The 23,933-nt window shown below is 42.9% G+C and overlaps 1 protein-coding gene across 2 annotated transcripts in view; it reads right to left on the reverse strand.

Moving 5' to 3' along the window:
• The window catches only part of Mer (ezrin/radixin/moesin family protein merlin), a 43,672-nt gene that overhangs the window by 18,573 nt on the left and 1,166 nt on the right, over positions 1–23,933 (reverse strand). The window contains exons 3-15 of one of the 2 annotated variants that reach the window (XM_065435598.2): positions 21,310–21,432; positions 19,972–20,055; positions 19,036–19,187; positions 16,904–16,979; positions 14,246–14,380; positions 12,519–12,593; positions 11,232–11,345; positions 10,620–10,742; positions 8,786–8,917; positions 7,307–7,392; positions 5,002–5,104; positions 2,907–3,091; positions 440–599 (exon numbers count right to left, since the gene is read on the reverse strand). In XM_065435598.2, coding sequence (XP_065291670.1) covers positions 440–599; positions 2,907–3,091; positions 5,002–5,104; positions 7,307–7,392; positions 8,786–8,917; positions 10,620–10,742; positions 11,232–11,345; positions 12,519–12,593; positions 14,246–14,380; positions 16,904–16,979; positions 19,036–19,187; positions 19,972–20,055; positions 21,310–21,432 — 1,548 coding nt within the window. Of the gene's footprint in view, positions 1–439; positions 600–2,906; positions 3,092–4,992; positions 5,105–7,306; positions 7,393–8,785; positions 8,918–10,619; positions 10,743–11,231; positions 11,346–12,518; positions 12,594–14,245; positions 14,381–16,903; positions 16,980–19,035; positions 19,188–19,971; positions 20,056–21,309; positions 21,433–23,933 lie in introns of both variants that reach the window. The other variant, XM_065435597.2, reaches the window with a different exon arrangement.

Raw genomic sequence — 23,933 nt, forward strand, 5'->3', positions numbered from 1 at the left:
TTTTTACTTTGGACGTTTGTCACTCACTTTTGCAATAAAGCTGTTAAATATCGCAACGAAAGTTTTGAAAGTGGGGCGTTTCGGGTATTACGGACTTTGGATAAAATGGACGTTTTTTTGTCGGATTATCAAGGTCCGTTGTAACGAGAGTCGATAAGCTTCATTAGTGATTTGTTTGTTCAGAAAACCGTGAAAACTGTCACATAACGTTGTTAAGCTCTTCTAGTTGCATTAGGTCATTGCAGTGGATCAGGTCATTGCATTGGGTCGTCAACAACTGTTTCACTCGAGTTCCATTCCTTGTCTATGTGCCACTCCAGCATACAGTGATCAACTTGGAGATCCATATACTCAAAGTTCACCTTAGAAGGGAGTGCGCCACAGCGTTAACTCCTGGCTCTGACTGGCAGCAAGACAAATGCTGTCATGCAGGACTCACCTTCCTAAGAGTGGAGTACTTGTTCTCGCCGCGCATGACATTGTCTTCGTAAATGAGGTCCATGGAGGTGAGCTTGTTCTCCACCTTGAGCACCTCAATCTCAGACTTGAGCTCCTGCAGATGCTCGGCCAAATGCTTGCTCTTTTCGAGATACTCCACCCTGCATACACCAGCAAAGGCAGCCAGACGTTCAATCCCAATGAAGAAGCCTCGGCTGTACATGACATTCGATGTGTGCAAATTGGCAAACGGCCACAACAAAATTTCTAGGCAAACCTGCTTCTTATGCGTGTATTTTTTGTATTATGTGGTTCCCTTAAAGCACGGACAGGAAGCACCGCACAAACACTATATGTTGACAGGTGTTCACAATGCCACACTACAGCTGAGTATGCACAAAACATCATAACCAAATAAAATGCAGATAAAAGACTATAGTAAAGTATAAGCACTCTTATGACCAGTCATGATTTTGCATAGTCATGCACATAGTCACCAGAAGTGATGAAGGTCTCAAACAAAATGATAGAAGCAGAAATTGCCATATATTTTCTTGTATAAGGGTTGCACCCCTTAATTTGGGCCTAGACATTTTAGAAAAATAATATATCTGTGTAAGGGCCAGACCTCTTTTTTGCACCAGCATGCCCCATCAGCTGTGGATGCTCAACAGTACTTCTGTGGTACACAGATGCATATGTGTCTCCTGTTTGGGCGGTAGTTGCAGTTGAAATGCACAAAAGGACCTAAGCCTTCAATTCATCGGCACTTCCACGTGCCATTGCTCTTTGGAATGGTCTTCCCGCCTCTATCGCATCCATCTGTGACCATCAATCATTCCATGATCAGCTGCATAAAAATTTTTCTAAGGAGTGACGTCGTGACTTGGGTCTCTTCAGTTCATTTGCATTTTTATTCTCGTTGCTATTGTGGTATGCTTTGTTATCTTGTGCACCTTACATCAATGACATTTCTTGAATGACGATTGTTTTCTCTTACAATATGTATTGGCCACATATGATGCATTCATGTTACTCATGGTATGATACGATTTTCCTTGCACCTATATATATACATATATATATATATATACCAGGAACTTTTAACTGTGCAACCTTAGGTGCAGCGCGATGTCTGAGCCTATGTCTTAGGACAGCTTCACCTTTGAGCAGGGTGGTGCTGGTCAGTTTCTACAATCGTTGACTAAGCACCAGCGAAATTCGCACAGCTTGTCCTGTAGTGCTGTGTGTGCACATTCAGATTCTGCACTTTGTAAATACCAGTACTGCACGTGTTCGTGCGGTGAGCTTTTGTTGCTGCCATGCCAGTTACATATGTGGGCGATCTTTATTTATGCAAAAACTCGTATAGCTTTTTTCATCGTGCAGCCTTTGGTGTGGCTTGAATTCCGAGTCTGCGTCTGAGGACAATCTAATCTTGTAACACCCATTTACGGTGAACCAAGCGTTGCGGCTCCGTGGTTACGTGGCAGCGATGACAAGTGTGGCAGCAAATGAAGCTAAAGTAAAGGCATCCCAACGTCGTTTCATACGGTGGCAAGCAAGCTGGCTATTTAAAGCGTACACATATTTACTTCTTGCTGGTGTATGGACTGCACCCACGATAAGTGGCCTCAAATCTATAAAGAAAGGTACACCGCTTATACGAGAATATATGGTATGTCGACATCACAGAAAGTGAAGAAAGTGGAAATGAAAGATGGCGTTCTAGTAAAGCATCAACTTATTCATGTTTCCTTAGTCCACAATGGTACTTTATCTGTGTACTGCCATAAATGTGAAATCAGGCTCTCCGAGGCTTAAAAATGTATTTTGCTAGCAACTGCAGCTCACTGTATTCTTCCGGCCTACTGTACACATTAGAACACCATATGGTCATTTGTGATTGCATCTCTTGTTAATACATTGAACAAAAATGAAAAGACAAGAAGACATTTGAACACTTCCTTGAGGAGAATACATTTTACAGAAGAAACTAAACAAGTAGTTTTCAAATGGTCATTCCACAAATCTTTAATTTAGGTTTGGCTACATATGAGACATATGGAACGAAAATTTTAGGCATAACATTAAGACACAGGAAGACAGCGATGTGGATTAGACAGCAAATGGGTGTAGCCGATATTCTAGTTGACATTAGCAGAAAAAACTGGAGCTGAAGAGGCCATGTAATGCTTAGCGAAGATAATCAGTGGTCTTATTAGAGTTACAGGACGGGTGCCAAGGAAAGGAAAGCGCAGTCGAGGAGAATTAGGCAGTGTGATGAAGTTAAAAAATTTGCAGTCATAACTTGGAATCAGCTAGTGTAAGACAGGCGGTAATTGGAGATTGGTGGGAGAAGCCTTCATCCTTCAGTGGACATTAAAATAGGCTGATGATGACAACTTAACAGGCGAGTGTAAAATAAAAGAAACGGGGTAAAATGAATGAGGGATGCACCAACTCACCGCTCCTTTTCAATTTCCATGGAGAGCTGGGCCATGTCAGCGTCCGTGGTGAAGTCGCAGCTGATGCTGACTGGGGAATGCAGCATGGAACCGTCCAGGTTAAAGCTGCTATGGTCGAGGCCAGCTGGCAGGTTGGTTGTTGCTATTGTTGGCACGTCAGGCACCACAACCGAGTTCTCGTAAGTCTTCACGGCAAACAGAGTTGAGAAAAAGAGAATAGAAAATGAGAAGAAACGGGCCCGTTTTTATTAGTCATGTCGTAAGAAGCCAACAAACACTGACACTAAGGACAACATAGCGGAAATTACTTGTGCTTAATAAATTAAATAAAGAAACGATAAATTAACAGAAATGAAAGTGTATGAAAAAACAACTTGCCGCAGGTGCGGGACGATCCCACAACCTTTGCTGACAGTTCAGCATTAACTCAGTTGTGCCTTCTTTCATTTGAAATGCTTTAAGGTGAACTCTAGTCAGCAAAGCTCTGTGGTAAGATGAGCAGTTTGGCATCCTTTTGTGGAGTTTCTGCACATATTTCTGAGCACATTAGGTTTAACAAATTTCTCATAAAACTAATTTATTTCCAAGCCATGTTCCTCCTAAAGAAACGCTATTCCATGCAGAACAAGATATCCACACGAGGGCCGAAAAATCCTTTGCATCATGGTGTTAAGTAAAGCAGTTGAAATCTAACATTCTACATCAATGGTCAAGTCTCCTTTTCTTAGCAATTTCAGGGAAGACTATGCAAGCTGCATGCACTAGCAATAGCTAAAGCCCCTCAATGTCTAAAAGCAGCGATGCCTTAACCCCCCCTTACCCTCCACACTTGTTCTTCCCTTCTCCCACACCTCTGCATCGACAGTGGTGTTGCCAACATTGGTGCAACGTAGAAGACGACCTCTGGGATTTTTGCGCATGTCAGGTAGTCATTGGAGTCACGTGCTTGCAAACGGACGGTGATTTCTTTTGTTTCAGAAATGATGACTTTAATGCTTATTTCTATATTAGACATTCTAAAAGTATATCTACATTAGAAATTAGAAAAGTATGCGTCGCCTTATTATCAAAAGAGCTTGGCACAGTGCTGGGAACACTGGCGGCAGTGTACGGCGATGCATCCGGCGCTGAGTTGCCCGAAATCTTATGAAAGGGGCAGCGCATTCAAATGAGATTGACTGAGGATGCCAGTTCAGATTGTAGTCAAGCACAAACTGAACCCACAGACTTTCCCGAAAATGTGCTCCGTCACCATTTTGTGATGGCAATGACGCTGCGTATGACAGCTCACCAACAACAGACTCGCAGGAACCCAAGGCGCATCAAGGCACCAAACGTCTTGGCTCGCTCTTTGCACTTGTGGCATGCACCAAACGTCTCGGCTCGCTCTTTGCACTTGTGGCATTGAGATTACTTCAAAGATAAGGCGCATGGCCCATGCATGGATGTGTGCAAGGAGAAGATGCGCGGGCTAGGAGGAGAAGGCAGATAGATGCTGTGTTCTTGGCCCCCCCCCCAGGGTGTGCCTGATCACGTAACCAGACGTTCACTCCCTCCCCATGCCCCTTGTGCAGATGTAATCATCAGCTCTAGTGTTTTTCTGAACACTCCATGGCCTGCACAAGTTGTTTACCAACACTACAAATGGCGCAGCGGTGTTTCCTGCCTTCCATATCCCGACGCGCATGCTTTGATGGCGTTTTCGCCGCTCCGTCATTTCATGCAGAAGGACACATTAAATAACTTTTGGCTCGGCCAACATTTTTATAGTGTTTTGGCAGGTTTACTAGCCATACAGTACATGCTTTAAATGGCCGAAAATTTTACTAAATTGAAGCCGTGTCATGAAATTACTTCGTTATATTGCAAAAAGGCAACTTATGGTTTTTAATGCAACTACGATTGGGAAATGAAAATAGCTTGTTACATTTCGAATTTCGTTAAACCAAGGTTCGTTATATGTGGTACTGCTGTAAGTGGACTGCTCTGTACAAAGAAGCTAGAAATGTGAGGATAAACAAAATACACAAAGGGGGCTCTTCAGATCTGCAAGCTAGCCGACTCTCAACTATTACAAAGCACATACCGTCCGTACTTCATAGGGACTCCCGAAGATTCCCAAAAGCTTCTCTTTGGCTTGCTTCTCTGCTAGGCGAGCCTGGAAAAGCTCATCCTTCAGCTGATGAGCCTCCTGGGCTCTGCAAAACGCACGCATGAACAGCACGGTAAATGCAAAGAGGCTCCACACAGCTCCCAGAAACTGGATTGAACCCACCCACATGCAACATCAAAGGAGGCCTGAACCACTTTCTATACAAGTTGAGAAATGCATTTGAAGTTAAAGTAGACTATTCCAGAAATACTTCGCCACAAAAAGTACTTCAATAAGTTCAGCAGAAGTGGGGTTAATCCCCTTCGCGGTGCTTCTGCTCCTTCTTCAATGCCTTGCACTACGAAGGCTGCGGTGGAGTGGGGCACGCCCACAACGCTCTGCCCTTCTGAATGACACCATGGCACACAGTTCAAATTTGATTTCGTATGTTCATATCGACACCACTATCTCTGATTTTGGCTCTTATGATGCATCAAGTGCATTTGTCCTCAGCGCACCACGGTGCGCTCAAACAGTGGCAGACCAGAGCTGCATGAAACTGTAGTGTGTATGCACAGCGTTTGCTTTGTGCACGACAGCGATTGAGTGCGTGGTCATGCAGATATGTTCAAGTCTGGACGTGATGCGTGGTGCGAACTAGCTTAGTCATCTGCCAGCTTGACCGATGGATGGTTGGATGTGTTCAGGCCACATCGAACTTGCACGTTTTCAAGCACTGTCAATAGCTCAATGCGAAGCAAAGTCTGCCAAGGCGTCGAACCAGGAGCAGCCAGGAGCAGCCAGGAGCAAGTGGGCGCTGGCGAGCGTGCATGTGGTCTGACCTTAAGTTTCGCGTGGTTTGAGGCTAGCCGAGTGTCCAAGCTAAGCGAAATTAGCAAGACTTGAGAGCTGCGACACCGATAACCAGGGTGGCCGAAGCTTAATTCCTACGCGGGTGGCCGCGTCCGAGCGCAAGTAGACGACGGTTGGCTTCTTTGGACGTACTTTATAACTAGTGAAAACTGAAATGCAGATTTTTGCTTAATTCAGCTGGTTTATTAAACTGCGTCAACCAATATGCACAGTAACATCAGGAAGAAGCACACTGATCATAGCACCTTTCTTGATTGATGTAAGCCAATAGCAGCCGCGTATGGGAATATGCTATAGTATTATGAAATAAAGCAGCCCCAAAAGAGTGAGGAGAAGGCTCAAGTGAGAGAGCTTGAGAAAAACTTGACTTTGTGCTCAGCTTGCGAGCTCCATGCACTGTGCACGACCGTAAAACTTGGCTGAGATGTTCACGGCAGCGTAAGCTAGTGTATCCGTGGAGTGTGCTTTTTAACCAAACCTGAGGGGTGGTTCAGGATCCCTTTGAATCAAGTCACAAAATTTTACACAACTTTAATTGCCCCTATAGGTACTTCACATAGCTCAGCATTTGGCAAAAACCCATCTATCAAGGAAGGAATATCATTGGAACAAAACATGCATATGTTCAATAAAAATATTGATATACAGATTCTGACATTTTGGGGCCCATAGTGCACCCTTTTTAATTTTCTGAAACTCCCTTTTTTGGCGATCCAACTGTTCTGTGGGGAAAGGCAATAGGATTTACTGACATTGTGAGCAAGGGACACTGTATATGTAGGCTTCCATATGTCAGAATCTATATTTCAATATTTTAATTTGGCAAATACATGTTTAATTTTAATCATGCAGCTCCCTTTCGTAAATTCACGTAAATTCAGAAAGGAAACCATGTATCAAACAAAGGATTACACCAGTGCGATATGTACGTTAGGTTCTTAAAAAAAAATTAGGCAAAACTTCTTGGCATGCTTGCTATTTCTTTGCTTTCCCTCCCTTATACGTCTCCTTTGAATCAATTATTGCGAACATATTCATGCAGGTCAGTGCAACATATGAAGCACTTGCAATACTTGGCCTGTTATGGCCAACAGTGTACCATGATCTTCTTACTTTCTTTTTTATTGGTCAACTAATGGACTGGCTTCGCTCAATCGTTCAAAGAAACTTGTCTACGGTGGCTTTCATATTCAATGATTCCATAGTGTGAACCATGACATCATAAAGAATGCCCACAAAGGACTGAACTGCACGGAACGGCAAACGGGTCTAGAAGAGCTTCCTTAACGAAGTTCTCAGGCACTTGGACAACTGCAAAGCAGTACCACAACACTGTGGCAATGACATAACATTATGACAGCCACACACATTAAGCAGGCACACTTCACTCCAAAAAGTCACGTCCCAAAGCAGGGCTCGCAGAAAAAGGACTCACCTCCTTTCAGACTCCTCGATCATGCGTGCTGCCAACTGTTCCGCTTCCCGTGCTTTGCGCTCCATCATTATTTTTTCTTCTTCTGTCTGCAATGTGATTGCACGAACCCGGTCAGTCAGAGTAGACACACACTTTGTTTTGAGCTGATGCGAAGTTTTGTTGCCAGTGTCATCTTTGGCACGGTCATTTAATGTAAAGTAATACATAATGAATGTCATGGTCATTTGCATAGGCTCCCTTCACTGCACAGCATTGCTATGTGATTGGCTGTGTGAAATGGGATATCTAAAACAAGTTTTCTCCAAACAAACATGCTATATGGTAAATGTGCATGTACACTAAACAAAGAAAAAAAAAATGCAGACAGTAAATGGTTGTACCAAAGTACGAGTACAGACCAGAGTAGTAAACATAAGCCTTTAACAATGTTTAAAATCAAAAACAAGAGGCGCAAGCAAAAAGAATAATGGGTTTTAAGTTTTCATAACACAACAAACTTTAAGGTTTGCACCCTTTACAAATCTTCCGATCCTACATGATTTACTTCTGTGCATACTACTTCTCCCATCTACGTGGCCCCCTAATTAGCCACCCTACCATATAATGTCTGTATTTTGCATTATAAACACATTCCGCAATTCAAATATGTTATGATGAACCCATGAAGATTGAAGTTGCTTTCCTAAGACGCTAATTTCATGATAATCAATGACAAGTTCAAGACCTTCCTCATTTCTTCAGATTTATTAAACGTCCTCTTGATAGGAGAATCTTTGTGAGCCAAACTTTATAAAGACAATTTTTACGCAGCCCTAAAGCTGCACAGGCCACAATATGGTCAACAAGTTTGCCTGAACATTCAGGTATAGCCTCCTTGGAATGCACTGTAACTGCTGAGGAATGCTTGCAAGAACATATTGCATTCATGTTTACACCTGATCTACAATGTGCAGCTTGGTTCAACAAATTTGTTCCTTCACTTAGCTCTCATTATCACTTAGCACTCATTATGTGAGAAATTTGCGAAAGGTCAAATCAGTGCTACAAGAAGGCAGGTGAGCCCAGTCACAGCTGGTAAGCCATTGTGCTGTTTATGCAGTCTGCTCTCTTAGTGAAACAGCATTTGCTACTGCTAATGTCTGAAAAATAGAAAAATTCGTATTCCCTGCCATTCATGATGCAAGTTTGATTTTCTCAAATTATAAAAGAATTAATGCACAGATATTGATTTTGCAGATGCTGTATAGACCTAAATGGCACACAAAATAAGAAATGAGTTGCCCCTTCACTCTCAGTTTCACTAACGGCAAAAATTCACTTTGATTCGGAGAGTCAGGTGCTTAGACATTCTGTGGTACGTGGGCACAACAAACTGCACAGAAGGGGCCACAGCGTTTCCTTGAATTGGAAACATGACCAATAAATTGTGCTGCATCTGCCAAGTGCTAGATCCTATTAATATAGCCAAGGCCAGCCTACCTTGATGGCACTGATTTTAATTCGCTGAATCTCAGCTTCTGCCTCTGCTGCCTTCTGCGTGAGCAGCATGGCCTCCTCTTCTGCCACCCGAGACTTTTCCGCCAGAAGTTCGGCAGTTTCTTCTGACCGCCTCTGCAACATACAAAACAGGATGGTATGCAAATAAAGATATGAACAGGATATGCAGAGCGGTGAAACATCTGCAACTACAAGCAAGCTGCGGTCAACGTTCTCGTAATCAAACCCGACGAGAACTGGTGGGAGCTACAAAGTAAGAAGAGAGTGGGAATCGGGTCACAGGAAAGGAGGAACAAGGTGAGCTCAAAATAAAGCGGGCAACATGACACTCAAGAGAGGTATTAAAGTTGAGCAAAACCAAAAAAAAAAAGTTAATTAAGGTTAGCCAAAAAGGCACAGCTAATGCACGGCTGCTGTTAGATGACCTGTACTCGGCACAAGTGGCACAACCAATTAGGCAGAAGCAACAGACCGCCACCAAGACAAAGAAAATTCAAAGGTGGCCCTTGACCTTACTACGGCAAGATACAGGGTAAAGAATGAGGTTAAAGAGACAACATGAAAATCTATTCATAAAGGCTAAATTATCGCCACAATATAACAGCAACAACGAAGCTGGCAGAGAACACGGCGACAGAGATCCCCATGTCGAAATAAGAGAGCGTCCAGTGTGACTTTATATCCTACCTTGCAAGGTCAGATGCTTCCTTGATAAGCAAGACCTTATTCGAAATGGAGCAGTATTGTAACAGTCACTCAAGCTAGCCATTTGGTGTTAAAAGGTCTCCGAAACACTTTTCTAACTAATCATAGTATGACATCAGTGTCAAATTACATTGCCTGACAAATGTTCTGCCAAAAAAATTTGTCACATCCTTCACGCACAAGTGACATTAGATGTAGTTATTGGACCAATCAGCGGCTTTCTCTCTTTTCGTTACCCCTAGCGTGGTGGAAGCTACACAAGGGAGACGGCAAGGGGTCACAAGGGAGCAATGTCCCGCTGGCTGCACCCAAAGGTTGAAAGCAAGACAGCTCATGGTGGCACCCCATGGCAGCCCCAGTAACTACACTATGTTTTTCTTTTGAAGGCCGCGTGCGGCAGACACACCTACGAACAACTGTCGTGTTTAGACCAACGTGCAAAGACGAAATGGTCTTTCTGTCTTTTCTAGATCGCAGGCATGTATATTTATCATTCATTTAACTCAAATGCACAGTAAATGTATTAGTGAGAATGTTCTCGCAATCTCGAAATCAGCCAATAGCTGTTGTGGGTCCAGCTGCTTGCAATGATGCTGCATGACGACATTATAGAAGCAAGAGCAAGTGATCTTTTACTACTTTTGACACTAGATTGTAAATTCCTTGCAGCATGCAGTGCGATAATCTTTGGCTCATATGTTCCCACTTAAGGCCCCACTTAGGGTTGAGTTAGGCAGATCAGGGCCCTTTTAATGTACAAGCCAGAAATACACGTAATCTGTGATGACTACCTGTTTTCCTTGCATTCAGTCAGACAGTGGAGAAAGAACTAACTTGCGAAATTTGCATGAATAAAACTGCCTAGCCAAGAAAATTATTGGGCTTCACGGTTTACTGAACCACACTGCTGCTGCTATAACAGGTAAGCAAATGAATGTGTCAAAAATACTCTGTTTATTACTGTTGCAGAACATGAAAGAAATTTATGTCATCCGACAGATATCTTGAGGCACAGTTCAAGACAAAAAGATAGGCAGACGCAAAAACAAACGCTAACATCTTCACAAACTGCGCTAAACGAAAGGCATGCTCCCTGGTGCTACGAGCTTACCAGGGCATCATGTGCCGCCCTAGCTTCCTCCTGGTAGTGCAGCAGCCGCTGTTCCAACTCTGCCTTCTCTTTCTCAACTTCCTCGCGGAGCTGCTTCTCGCGGGTCAGCTTGTTGCGCTCCGTCTGTACACACAGATGCATAAGAAAATTACACAGCTTCTAAAAAAGCCTAACTGTTATACTGGTACCACAGCACTTAAGCAACGCAGACATAGAAAGGACAGATATGGATGATGTACATCTGTCCCTTTTTTTTGTGTGTGTGTGCCTGCCTCACTAAAGCTGGCTAGCATCAGACAAGTTAGCCAGAATTACCTTCTCCTAAATGCTGTAGCAAGCAAAGCATTAGTATGTATACACCAGTGTCGGTCTGTTTGCCTTTCTCAGTCAGTGCGCACATGAGCAGATATGCACGTGGGTGCGGGCACCTGCCAGATAGTCGCAAGAACTTTCAGAATGCATGTTCAGTTGATTACCGTAAAAGGTTACAGAATTACAAACAGCTGGCTTTGCGCATGAGCATTCAATTGGTTATTTCTGTCTTCCCTCGGTGTGCGAAAAAGCGGTCAGCGGCTGTGTTCGCATGTTGTGCACCATCAAGACAAAACTTGCCTGCCGCCGCAGCTTCTCTTCTTTGGCCTGTGCTTTCATCTGCTGCACCTCCATTGAATCTGGCTTCCGGCGACGCATAAACAAGTCATGGTTGCCAATGCAGAGATCCAGAATCTAGGGGCACAAATCAGGCAGGAGTGGCTGAGCTACAGCCGAATGCAATTAAAAGTACACAAATAGCAATCACTCCTAACAAATGATACAAACTTCACAGGGCAATAGCTGCACAAGATTAAAATGAAATAAAAGAAAAAGAAAACCCAGGAGGGAGGGCAAAAAGAGCGGGAGCCGAACTGTGCCGCATAGTTACCTGAATCTAATGAGGACCTTTTTTTCTGCAAAAATGGGTTAGGAAATTGCCTAAGCACTACAATTGGTTTCAGCAGGTCATCACTTTAATAACCTAAAGGCCCCACTTAGGGTTGATATACAAAGGGTGGGTCGCTAAAAAAAAGACAGTCCTACACATATTGTTACGAAAGTATAAAAGAAGAGAGAAGAAGAAGAAGATCGCGGGACGCTGGCTGCTGCGTGTTGTTGGTGTTCAGCCATCTTAACTACTCCCGACTCATTTTGTATATATATTGTAAATACACTCTTTCTATACTCCCAACATCCCCGTAACACATTCACGACAACATGTGGCCAGCAACTGCATTGAGAAAGTCAGATGAAGGTGCTATTGTCAAGACATCATGACGAAGGTCACTCCAGACTTTTGCTGTTCGAGAAAAAAATGAAGCAAGAAAAGTAGCAAAAGGACACAAAACTAATACCGCATTTGTGGCATTGGCAACAGTGGATCGCCAGGGCAATTAGGGGCAATGTAATCACCATCACAATATGGTGGCAGAACATGTTTAGTGAAGGTTGCTGTGGGTTCACTTTGTACTTGGCTGCGATCTGTGTACATGGTACACAAGGCCAGTGAAGCACAAATGGTGACGACGACCCGCCGATTTCATTACAAAAGTGAATTTTCAAAAATTTCCCTTCTGGGAAGGTAAATTCTACACGTCTCGTTCTTTGTGATTATGAAAATGGGGGGAGGTTCGAGGGTATAAATGTAGGCACATGGGTGTTTTTCCATATTCAATGTTTCTCACCAAAACTGTCGATGGATGCTCCTTCAGATGAAAAAGGCTCATTCTGTACATACGACTGCTCCTGTTTAGCACCAAATTTCTTTTCTCTTCAACAACTCTCATTCTTACTTTTATTTTCTGTTCTTCAAAAAGAGCTCACAATGACGAACATTCAAGAGGTGGATGCACTGCTATAACTTACCAGTTTGTTCATTCGTATCTTAGATGAGTAAAACTGAAAACAGGGTGCACTCTTGTCGACGGGCTTGATATTGAACTGCAATAAGAAGAGACACAAGGCTAGTGAAAATCATTAAAATTATAAGGTACTAGAACTAAAGTTTGAAAGAAGCACAATCTGCAAGTTACAAGGTTATACAGTGAACAAGAGGAAACATAGGAAGACATGAATCTGCCTGGAGATTGTGTCAAATGGCATGGTCACTATCTATCAAGTCTATTAAGAATGAGTGTAGTGTAGTAATGAGTGTAGCAGTGTAGCGAGTGTAGTGAATGAGTGTAGCGCCGTTTTGCAAACAGCTTAATCGCTCGCGTTCGTCATTGTTGGTTGTGTTGAAGTAGTTTCTCAGGCTTGCTTGACTCGCCGCTGAAACGGAAGATGGCTGATCCGCCCGCTGATCATCAGCAATGCACGACGTTGCCAGTGAAAAGAAAGCGCACCGCTGTAGATTTGAAAACTAAGTGCTTCTAACCGATGAGACGATCATCGCGAACGTGCTTGGATCAGGTAGCGACGGTGACGACAGCAGCAATGCTGCGATAGGGCAGGCTGCCTCAACGTTGTCCTCACAGGAGGCCCGGCAGATGATTCAATCCCTCCGGAGCTTTGTTTTTGCGAGGAACATTCTGCTGCACTATGTGAAGCACTTGGATGCCTTGGAAAAAGATGTCGGCAAGCTTGACAGTGGAGAACTTGACAGTGGAGGGAGGGGGGGGGGCAGCGTTTTACTCTGGCAGGAACTGTGCATTGTGCGGCCGCAGTGCGCCCTGTCGTCAAAGCGATCTGTGTCGGGTAACGAGTCGCTGGCGGCTCATACCTCTGTGGGTGCTGTGTTCTCGCCGCTCAGTTTGCAAGTTTTTACGGCTGATAACACTACTATCCTTACTTCGCGTAACTGCCTACACATTTCCTATCACAATGGATGGTTCGCATTTTGGGCGAAACTTTTTAGAGGTGGCCGCGAAAAAAAAAGTTGCTAAAAATTTTACCCCACCTAATAAACCGACCCCCAACTTTGCACATATTTATTGCGAAAAAAGTGCGTTCACTATGCGAGTAAATAAGATAGTACTAATGAATTAACATTAGCAGTGTTGAAGTGGAAAAAAGTGTATGTGTGTGAAGTGCGGGAAGATGGTGGTCTGCTGTGGACTACCGTCAGTTGCACTTCGCTCCTCAAAGAGTGTGGCGAGTGAGCTCCTGAACAATTTGCAATGTCAACGCAGTTTTCATCATGAATCTGGGACCTCAAGGAGGTGCGACATAGTGCTAATACATTTCTCTCGCATTTATGACTAAGTCACGTCGGAATTTTTAAAATTTGTGCTCAGTTACACGCAAAAATTGCAACGTGAAACATGAAGAAACACTGAAATGCAGGGATCCAGATTGATCAGTCTTATCACGCATTTTTGCATTTCACCCACATCAGGGTAGAGCTAGAGCGGCCAAGATTCGACCCCATTTCATTTCATTTCATTTTATTACCTTAAAAGCCCCATAGGGGCATTACATAAGGGGTGGGCATACATGTATTTATTATACATCATTTTTTAAAATAACAGAGCATAAGTAAAAATAACAGAGCATAAGTTACAAACTGAGCAGCAGAATGTCACGGCCACAAAGCAACTGTCGGAAGTAGATGCAAGTGACTGAGAATAGGGTGAAGTATACAGGAAAGTCACCTTCTTGTCATCAAATGAGATGTTGCGAATCTCACTCCAGGGAAAAGAGATCCTGGGACACAGCTTGTTATTTTTTTCATAGATGTTCAGGCCCAAGGCAGTGACTCCAAGCCAAAGGTCTGTCTCTTTCTTGTTCTGAAGTAGCAAAAAAGAAGAAAAGAAATGTCTAATGTGCAGGCAACTTCCAGCAATATTGGCAGTACCAGAAAAGTAGTCAGATTCCATCAAAGCATGGCCTAGTAGCAGCCGGGGCATGCATGAACATTGAACACACTGTATTTCTGCGTATACTCATACCAGATCTAAAGGAAGGTTAAGCACGAAGTCTAGAGATAAGCGACGAGCAAATTTGGCCTGCAGGTGTGGCTTCACAGCAATTGATAAAGTTCCACACAGAGGAAAAATTTACACGTAAATGCCACCAAGTTTCACTGCCCTTCAACTGGTAAGCAACAGTGAAGGCAGCGATGACTGAACATACAAAACATTTTTCTTTTCTGGAGTCCTCCTTTCTGCCCCAAAAATGATGCTGGGTTGCTTTTAGATATAAAGATCTATAAAGATAAAGTGCTTTATGAGGTTACTTGTGCAGTTTATAGGTACATGTAGATTCCCCAGCTCCTCGTCAGTTTGTCAAGCATTGTATAGGTATAGGAGGCATAGGTTATGTGCAGGGGCAGTTAATGCATACAAACACATGGTGTATATTTGTACTTGCAGGTGGCCACACGCAATATTTTTATTACCTTTGCTCTCGGAACATAATACACAGTATGGTCAAAACAGCACGAACACAATTTTTCTACGGTGGAAAAGGCTTAGCTTATGTTCCTCAGGCTCACAAGGATTACATCCACCAAAATACCAATGAAATTTATGTTGGTATAGAATTCCGCAAATCAAACTTACTGAAAATGCTAAATCTGTCAAAACACCATCACCATCAACCTTATGTACAACATTACTTGTTGACTATAAGCCCCAATGCACAAAACTGAATTAAATTCTGGGGTTTTATGCGCCAAAACCATGACCTGCTTATGAGGTATGCCATAGTGGTGGACTCCACATTCGTTCTGGTCACCTGGTCAATGTGCGCTTAAGTTTAAGTATATGAGCATTTTTGCACTTTACCACCATCAAAATGTGGCTGCTCGTCAGGGATTGAACCCATGATCTCGATCACAGCAGCGTAATGCCATAGCCGCTAGGCTACTGTGGCAGGCCTTCTGAGGTACGTCCACATGAGGTACCACGTTCGGCTTATCAGGAGACTTGAATGATATTAAAGAGGTTTCGTTTTAACAGAAAGGTTTAGCAGTCTGGCCTCAACTGTCATCAAAGCAATGTTATCATGTGTGACCTTCGCAACCTCGCACTTCATATCCCAAGAGAGAAAAAGGAAAAGCAAGTTGCAGCACCAAATTTTGATTCCTGCCCTCCAATAAGCCAGCAGAAGCAATATGTTGTCATGGGCGAAACAACACAGATAGCCAGGAGTCCGGACCTTTACCGAACCAGGCAAAGGAAACTTTCTCCTCTTCTTACAACCCACAAGCGTGTACGTGCCACAGCAGGCAGCTCATATGTCATGGCATGCGTCATTATGCGGTTTAATAATAATCACTCAAATTTAATGTCCCACAGTTGAACAGTGGGCAATACCCTAGCGAGGCCGCATTAGCTTCTAATTCTCATGACTTGGTTGTTGGTGAAATTCTTATGAAAATAATAAAATTAAAAGGTTTCGATCCCCAGGAAGTGGATCTATCAGGATGGGGGCAGGGACAAAGAAGGAGACGAGTTCAATTATGGTTAATTTTGGCGTAGCTTATAAAAAGTAACAACCACAATACGAGGTGCCATCTCTCGCGGGGAACAAGTAGCAAGGTTTCTGGCATAAATCTTCGATGTGGACTAAAACCTCAGTAGAACAGGTGTTTGTGTGTTCTGCATCCAGTGAAGCACAACCACCATGATGAAGGCTCAATACTACAATCTCATGTTTAGCAGCACATCATCACAGCCACTACAGTAGAGACTATGTACATTTTACTGGTTTAGGCATCATTTGAAAGAAGTGGCTTATTTCTATTCAGGTTCACTAGTCACACCTCATCATCCTTGCTCATGATTGTAATCAGGCGCAATGTGCAACCATAACCTATTTTAGGATTGCTGAAGGAAGTGAATACATTACAAATTTTGTTAACTTGTTAACTCATAATTTCAGCGCATCAATGGGCATGCTTTCACTGCTCAACTAAAAGACTTGAACAGAGGTATACAGGAATGTATAACACTTAAACATATGTGCAAAAATTATGAAAACACACAAACACACACCCTGAGGCATACACAGGTACCAAGTCCTTTGTGTCTGATGTGTATGCATGCCTGAGTGTTTGCTTTTTTCATTAAAGTTGTGCACAAATTTAAGTATGTTTAACCAACTAGCCCACTGTCAAATTTTCCTTAATCTTTTATAAAGTCATAACAAAAGGACTTCAAGTGCTTTGAAAGTTGCAGAAAAAATTTTAACAGATCCACAGGCACAGAGAAAATGGCTGAAGAGATGCATAATGAATGGCCAGGCATAAATTAAAGAAAAGTGCAATGAGACAAACAAATAACACATCAGTTGAAGTTAATACACACGCTTATGCGGAAGTAGTTGACTCCATACATGTCCAGGTCCTGGGCAATCTTCAAGTATTCCATCTCAGCTTCATCCCTATACCATTAGAAGAAAACAAAAAAAGGAAGTTCTTCTTTTGAATGGTTTCTCTGAATAACGACTGCTCAGCAAGGCACTTGCAAACAGTGAAAGCAGCATGCACACACAAACAAAAATAAACAAGTAAAAGAAAACAAGACAAGGATATACAGTGAGAGGCGATAACAGACACCAACTACAAAAGACATGCAGCTTGATACCATGGGTACAGTTGGTTAGGGATGACAACAGAATTAGCTGGTTTCACAGGTACAGCACTTCAACTTGCACAAATAACTTTAACCAAAAATGAAGACAGATCACTTCAGATTTATTTTTTTTAAATTTAATTATATGGACACCCCAGGCGCATTTCCGCTGTCGGCGTGAGATTCCACATGAAGTCCAAGGGCGATAAAATTGTTGTCCCGAGCCATATGCTGTATGTGCAAGTGAGCGTGTGCGAGGGTGAGCCACCAATCACAGCTCAATCTTGCGCATGCAACGGAGGAGAGCGGGGAGGAAGTGCACCACCTTCCGTTGCGTGCAAGGCTTCTTGGGGCAGGGTAGGGAGGGTGGATGCGTTCTACTCCGGGCGACACGGCTGGCCGCACGCACGCGGCCAGGCTGCTCTATATTGAAAGCTATCTGCGGCGGTACAGAGCCCGTGCTGCGCTGTGTTTTCGCAGCTTAGTTGGCGTTGATGCGAGCGGCAGCACGAAGGTAAATTTGCTCGCTGCTGCTGCTGTGTTTCCTAGCTCCAGCATTTTGACAGCAAGTTTCCACGGCCATCGAGTGAGATGTGTTCCTGTTTGCTTGTGCGTGCGTGACACATTGCTTGTTAATTTAGTTAGCGTGCTTATGTTTACAAGCTTATACGGCAGATAAAACTACTATCCTTACTCCATTTAGTTGTCCACTGGTTTGCTATAACAATCAATGGTTTGTCTTTCAGGCGAAACTGCAACTTCTTTTCTCAATATTTAATTTTCTCAAAGAAACAAAATTAGTTCCGGAAAGAGAGTCACACTGTACTGAAATTTCATACATAGACATATTTTCACTACATGCAGCCGTAGAATGCCATTTCTAAGTTGGGAAACGAACATATGACTTCACGCCTGATGGCAGAATGCCATTGTCCTGAATTCTTCAACACTCCTTAATCCCGATGCACCACTTTTGTCTCCAAAAAGCAGATGGCAGTGTCACTCCGAAGCCGAAGTGGCCATTGTATACCAACGACGCTCCTCAACAATTACAGAGCTGAGATTCCGTAACCAGGGCTGGTAAAGCATAAAAATATTCCAGCTTGTTTTTATTTCAAATTTGCCATTAGCCCTCTGTGATTAGTCTCAATGGCTCCGGCCCTGCTGGCTGGGCCCAAACCATTCAGATCTATAACGGAGTGCTATTGGCAGAATTGAAATAAAGGTAGGTTGGAATAGCGTTATGTTATCACGGCCCAGGCAGTCTTATCACTGACTCGAAGGCCTTGAACACACAGCTGTGGAGACGAGAACCTATTGCATAAAAGACATGAACGTATGTCCTCTCTGCGAGCGTAGTAAGATTAAATGAAATGGAATAAATCCCTTGCAGATGAACTTGCTGAAGAACATCACTGCAGCATGATGGTGGCATGATGGCGGCTCTGCTTGACATGTGGTTCTGCTAGGTGGTTGGCGCAGTCGAAGAAAAGCTCGCAAGTGCAGGGGACGGTTTCGAAACCACACTGCACGCTATGTCTCCATTGGCATCCAAGAGCAGCAGAAGAAAGGGCAAAGCCAAAAGCCCCAAAGAGTCAGTGCAGAAAGAATGCAGGCTACAGCTGTCATTAAGATGCCCCCTGAAATTAAGGCACCATAACTAGTGCTAAAGGACGCAGGAAAAGGAGGTAAGGACGATCCAGTTTCTTGACCAGCGGACGATGCAAGACCTTTAATTTAAAAGTGTAGCACGATGCCCTACATCCCTCTTGCTTTGGTTCTGCACCCTTTAGTGCTAGTTACAATGTCTCATTACTGAAACGTGCTCCAACTGGCTCAACTTTAATTTCTTGACATGCTCTCACCTCGTCATGCCCTTGTGATCAGCGTACCAGACCTTGATTCGTTCTTCCCACATCTCCAACGTCATCTGATACTGGTCAATAACTCGTTGGGGCAGCAGGTCATCGTTAGCCAGCATGCCTGGTTTATATGTTGTCTCATCATAGTCTCCGTACTGAAAAAAAATTAACCAGTGCAAGGCAACCACTGAGCTTGAGCAAAATGATGACAAGTTCAGTACAACGTGAAGCATGAATCATGCTGACAGGGGAACAAAATTTGTACCCCCTAGTTTACAGTTCAAAGCCAACAGGTTTATTATGAACTACTTGTACTGCTTTAGCTGTGTAGGTGTAGCTGTGTGCCCTCGCTTGATAAATGAAGATGCTATCTTATTTTCACTGGCTTATCACAATCCACGCTCATTCACGGCACCCTATGTTGAGCCAGCCTATGTTTGCGCACTTCTGTGTCGTTCGCCACTGTTTTTGCCTGTGTATTACCAAAACACCCTGCCAAATGATATCGTGACTTAACTAAAGGAACATAACCCTTAAAAAAACTCATACTTTATCAGCATCTGTTCAAAGCCACACATGTTCTAAATTTATCAGAGGGCATTTTTGTCTACGTGTCTTTTACATTAAATTACAATACTAAGCAACTGTTCTCATCCACCACCCCCACCCACATAATTCACTCAAAGATCCTTATAACATGGCCATAAAGTACTAAACAAAATAAAAACAAGGTAAAAAAGTAATGAGAATATAAACACAGAGAGAAAGAAAAAAAATACAGTGCACCAAAAATTGTTTGCGTGTGACCAGGCACCTCCTACATATTAAGACATAACTGCTTTAGCTATAAATACAGATCACTATGTACACACTTCTCAACATGTTATGCTATCTTCGCAATAAAGAATCAGCGCCCCTGTAATCTCGCATAGTGCTCACCTTAGCCTGAACAGCATATGACGCCAGGAGAACAGAGGCTTCGGGTGGACAGTACACATGCATGCTCAAGATGGCCTGTTTCACCTGAGGGAGAAAGAAAAGATGTCCACATGTCACATGTGTGGCAACAAATTCACAACAGCTACTAACTGTGGTAAGACGAATTTCTGCTGAATGCAATGTTGAAAGCCAGAAAGCCAGCAGTTTAAACTTGAGATAAAACACATGCGGATTATATTCTAGTTCAGATTAATTACCCTGCCACAACAGCAGCTTTGATCCTCATCGACATCAATCTGCATCAAACTTCGCAAGCTAAACCAAAACAAAGAAGCACAAGTGAATATAGGAACGTAGAAGTTGGGTACACCTGAAAATGCTATGAGGCAGCTCTTCATGTTGACCGTTTGATCTGCATTCCCTCAAGCATGCTAAAATGTCGCCCATGTGACAACAGTAAAAGGGAGAGAAAAGGAGTGCGCCAATGGGCGCAATCGGTGACAAGGGAAGAAAAACATCAAGAGTAGCACGAGATTAGATACAGTGGTGAGATTAGAAAATTTGCAGGCACAGGACAGGCCCCATTTAACAGAGGAAAGGGTAACCAGATTTTAATGCGAGACACTTCCGTACTGATGATGATAACAGCCATTTTGCTACAACAACCATTAATAAAATATCAAGTAGCTCACAAGCTCAGCGAGTAGGCTGTTAATTAAAGAGCACTAAACAGAAGCACCTAATCATTTCAGGTTGATAACCTACATTTTGAAAATTCTTGTGTTAGTTATCTGGTGCGAGGTTGATTATTAGGGCAGAAAATGAAGTCTGGACTTCAAATTCTTGACATTCATGCCGCAACCTCAGTGCCGGTACGACAGTGTGACGTCAGGAATTTCCAAGTATCTTTCTGTATTTGGCCATTGTGGCAGAGTAAATATTTTTGAAGCTTGTTAAATTCAGCCTTTGGCGCCTTTAGAATGCAATATAATCCATCTTTGCAAAAATAAAATGGGTGGATAGGACATCTGAGCTGATGCCGTTAAAATCTGTTTACCATGGTGAGCTGGTGTGAGAGCTTGAAAGGAGCGTCACCACCTGTCTTGTTATTGCATCTTTTCTGGCTTACCAAGTCTACTCTGATAGTAACAGTGTCCCTTTTTAGTTTCGTAGAAGCGTTATTCAGTGATACAGCTCTACCTACTTTTGTCTTCCGTGTATCTTTAAGTCTTTGCAATGTTCCAGGTGAACTGATCATGGTACTACATGCATTTTTGCCTGCTTGTTCTTGGTGCACCCCGCACAATGTCAGTGCTAATGGAGAAGTAATGAACACACCTGAAGAAAGAAAAGATGCTGTGTGATCTCCTGTATGAGCTCCTCCGAAACATCCTCAGGATAAAACTTTGCCAAAAAGAGCAGGCTCATTGGACTTTTCTTGGCCACATCTTGATCTTGGACCTGAAACAACCATCGCCATGTCCCCATTACACCAGGTCATTCAAGCCAAGGCTAACATTAACCGTTCACATGTCTATGGTCACATGCCTTGATTACAGTAATATTACACACGCTTCAGATTGGGTGCAGCACACATGTTTAAAGACAGAACAGTGGAGTCAGTAATGTTCTACTTTTTAGCAACCCATTAATAGCGGCCGCAGATGTTAGCAAACATGTGATAATCACTGATAATTAATTTGCTGATATTGATAATAAACTTCTGGTTAATCATTCTAGATTACCTGCTCTAATCATGAAATTGAAGCCAGTCAGTGTTCACAATGTTCAACTTCAAATTGTCATAAAATTTTGTGGCGTTCCAATTAGCTAATATGGTTGTCACACAGCGCACTTTTGATCATGAGCGAGCCCGATCCAGATAAAATTTTTCAGTTGCAATTGGCTTCTTTGCTAAATCTGCGGAAAGGAGTGAATTGAAGTCGTGACTGTCAATCCAGAACGGATTCAATTGTGACAGAAAGTGACCATGCAACTGCAGTACTAGTTTTACATTGCATGAGTGAAGCTTGGGAAGGAAAGTTTGGCGAAAGGATATTCTGAAACTGGTGACAGTCCCAGCATTCCTACTTAGTGGATGTGCACTGAACCCTGACTCTTTTCAATTTCTTAATTGTAACACGTGCCTTAAGATAATTAGGTAGTAAATTTTACTTATGTGCCTAATGACAGATTATCACACAAAACTTACATCCAACACTACAGGTAATTCATTGCCAAATGAATACAGTATTTATCTCCGCTGCATTGACTTCCATTGCCCTTCAATTCTTTTGGCTTTTCCCATTTGAAGCACATGGCATAGTAAACGAGAACCACACAAAAAAAAGCACAAAAAGTGTTCGACTGAATTATGAATTTATTTAGGCCAAATGGTGAAACACTTCACACTCTTCCCAGTACACCAAAGAAGGAGCTGAAAACACAGGTTTGCAGATCCTCAATGGGAATCATACTAATTTCTTCGTTTTTTTTTTCATCCACTTTCAGTATGTGACACAGTCATCAAGGCATATGAAAGTTCTTCAACTATGCTGTGTTCTTCAACAAGGCAACAATACAGCTATAACTACAGGTTCAGTTTTGCCGACACTGCAACATCCCTCCATGAAGAACAACCCAGTGATGAGCAAGTCCCATTTTGCTTGACACTAGGCAACAGAATGAAGTGCAGAGCAATGATACTTAACTCTCTTCTAGGTTTTTGATGCATGCTTGTTGGTACAGTGCTCACGGAATGAAATGGGACACGGAGCATTCAGTAGAACCCTACTTATGTGCAAAGTACGCGAGAGCACCATGTCATGTCGCTAGGAATTTGGTCACCAAAGGTGACGAGGACTCTGATGTCAGTGTACGCGCCAGAATTACGTCGATGTGACACGAACTGCAACCAGTTGAAACGAAAGTATGCGCATTACTTAGCCCTAAATTGACGCGTTTCATTCCGTGAGCACTGTACATGCTAGTATGCAGAGCACTTCAAATGTGAAAAGCATTTGTATTTCTATTCTCTACATGCCAGAAGTTGATGGCAGGAAAAAAAGACTACAAGAACATGCAGTGTTCATGCTGTACCAGCAAGTATACACACCGAAACAATCCTTATGTTCCAACAAATAGGTGATAAGTGAGAAGAATATGAAAATAAAAATAAAACCACCCGAACGAAATCTCAGTCTACGGAGATTTTTGCCCTTTGCTCCTATTGAAACACTGAACATGTTATTTGAAAGATGAGCAGAATAGTAAATGCTTTGGTACGAGAACTACGCTTTGCTGCTGTGAAATGTAGCTGGTGCAGCCCTGAAGTGCATCATAGTTTTGGCACCCGTGAAAAGAACAAGTGCAATACTAGCACACAGTATTCACATACACAAAACAGTGCCGTTTTATCAGTCACATGACAGGAACGGCACCACTTAGCAATGTCTGCACTATCACACATGCAAATTTGCAATGCTGCGATGAAACGCACAGACAGCTAATCCATAGTACACCAGCCTTACGTAGTTCACCCAGGCCGATGCTAGTCAATATTTTTGTCTTCAACGAATTCATGCCATTGCCACTGATTACAAGACTGCACCTATTTGTTAGGCTCACTTTGTTTTAATCATTTTAATACACATAATATGCATTTTTGATGACAAATGTTAGTTTCATGATATGATTTTTGCTACGATGTGGTTGCGCATCCAGTGAACGTGCATTGCAACTAACATTCATGGTGGGGGATGCTCCCTTTGCAGCACTCTTGAGTATACACGAGCTGTATTTGCAATGTTTAGTGAACTCTTATTGAGCATCTCAACGATAACGGCAGCTGTGCAACCGTCTTTTGGCAGCCCTTCGATGACGTGAGTACATACAATGAAAAAAAAAAAAAGACTGCGAGACGTATCGTGAAATGTGTACATCGGCTTCTGACATCATCTGAA

The sequence above is a fragment of the Dermacentor albipictus genome, chromosome 2 (assembly GCF_038994185.2).
Source record: "Dermacentor albipictus isolate Rhodes 1998 colony chromosome 2, USDA_Dalb.pri_finalv2, whole genome shotgun sequence".
Taxonomy (NCBI): domain Eukaryota; kingdom Metazoa; phylum Arthropoda; class Arachnida; order Ixodida; family Ixodidae; genus Dermacentor; species Dermacentor albipictus.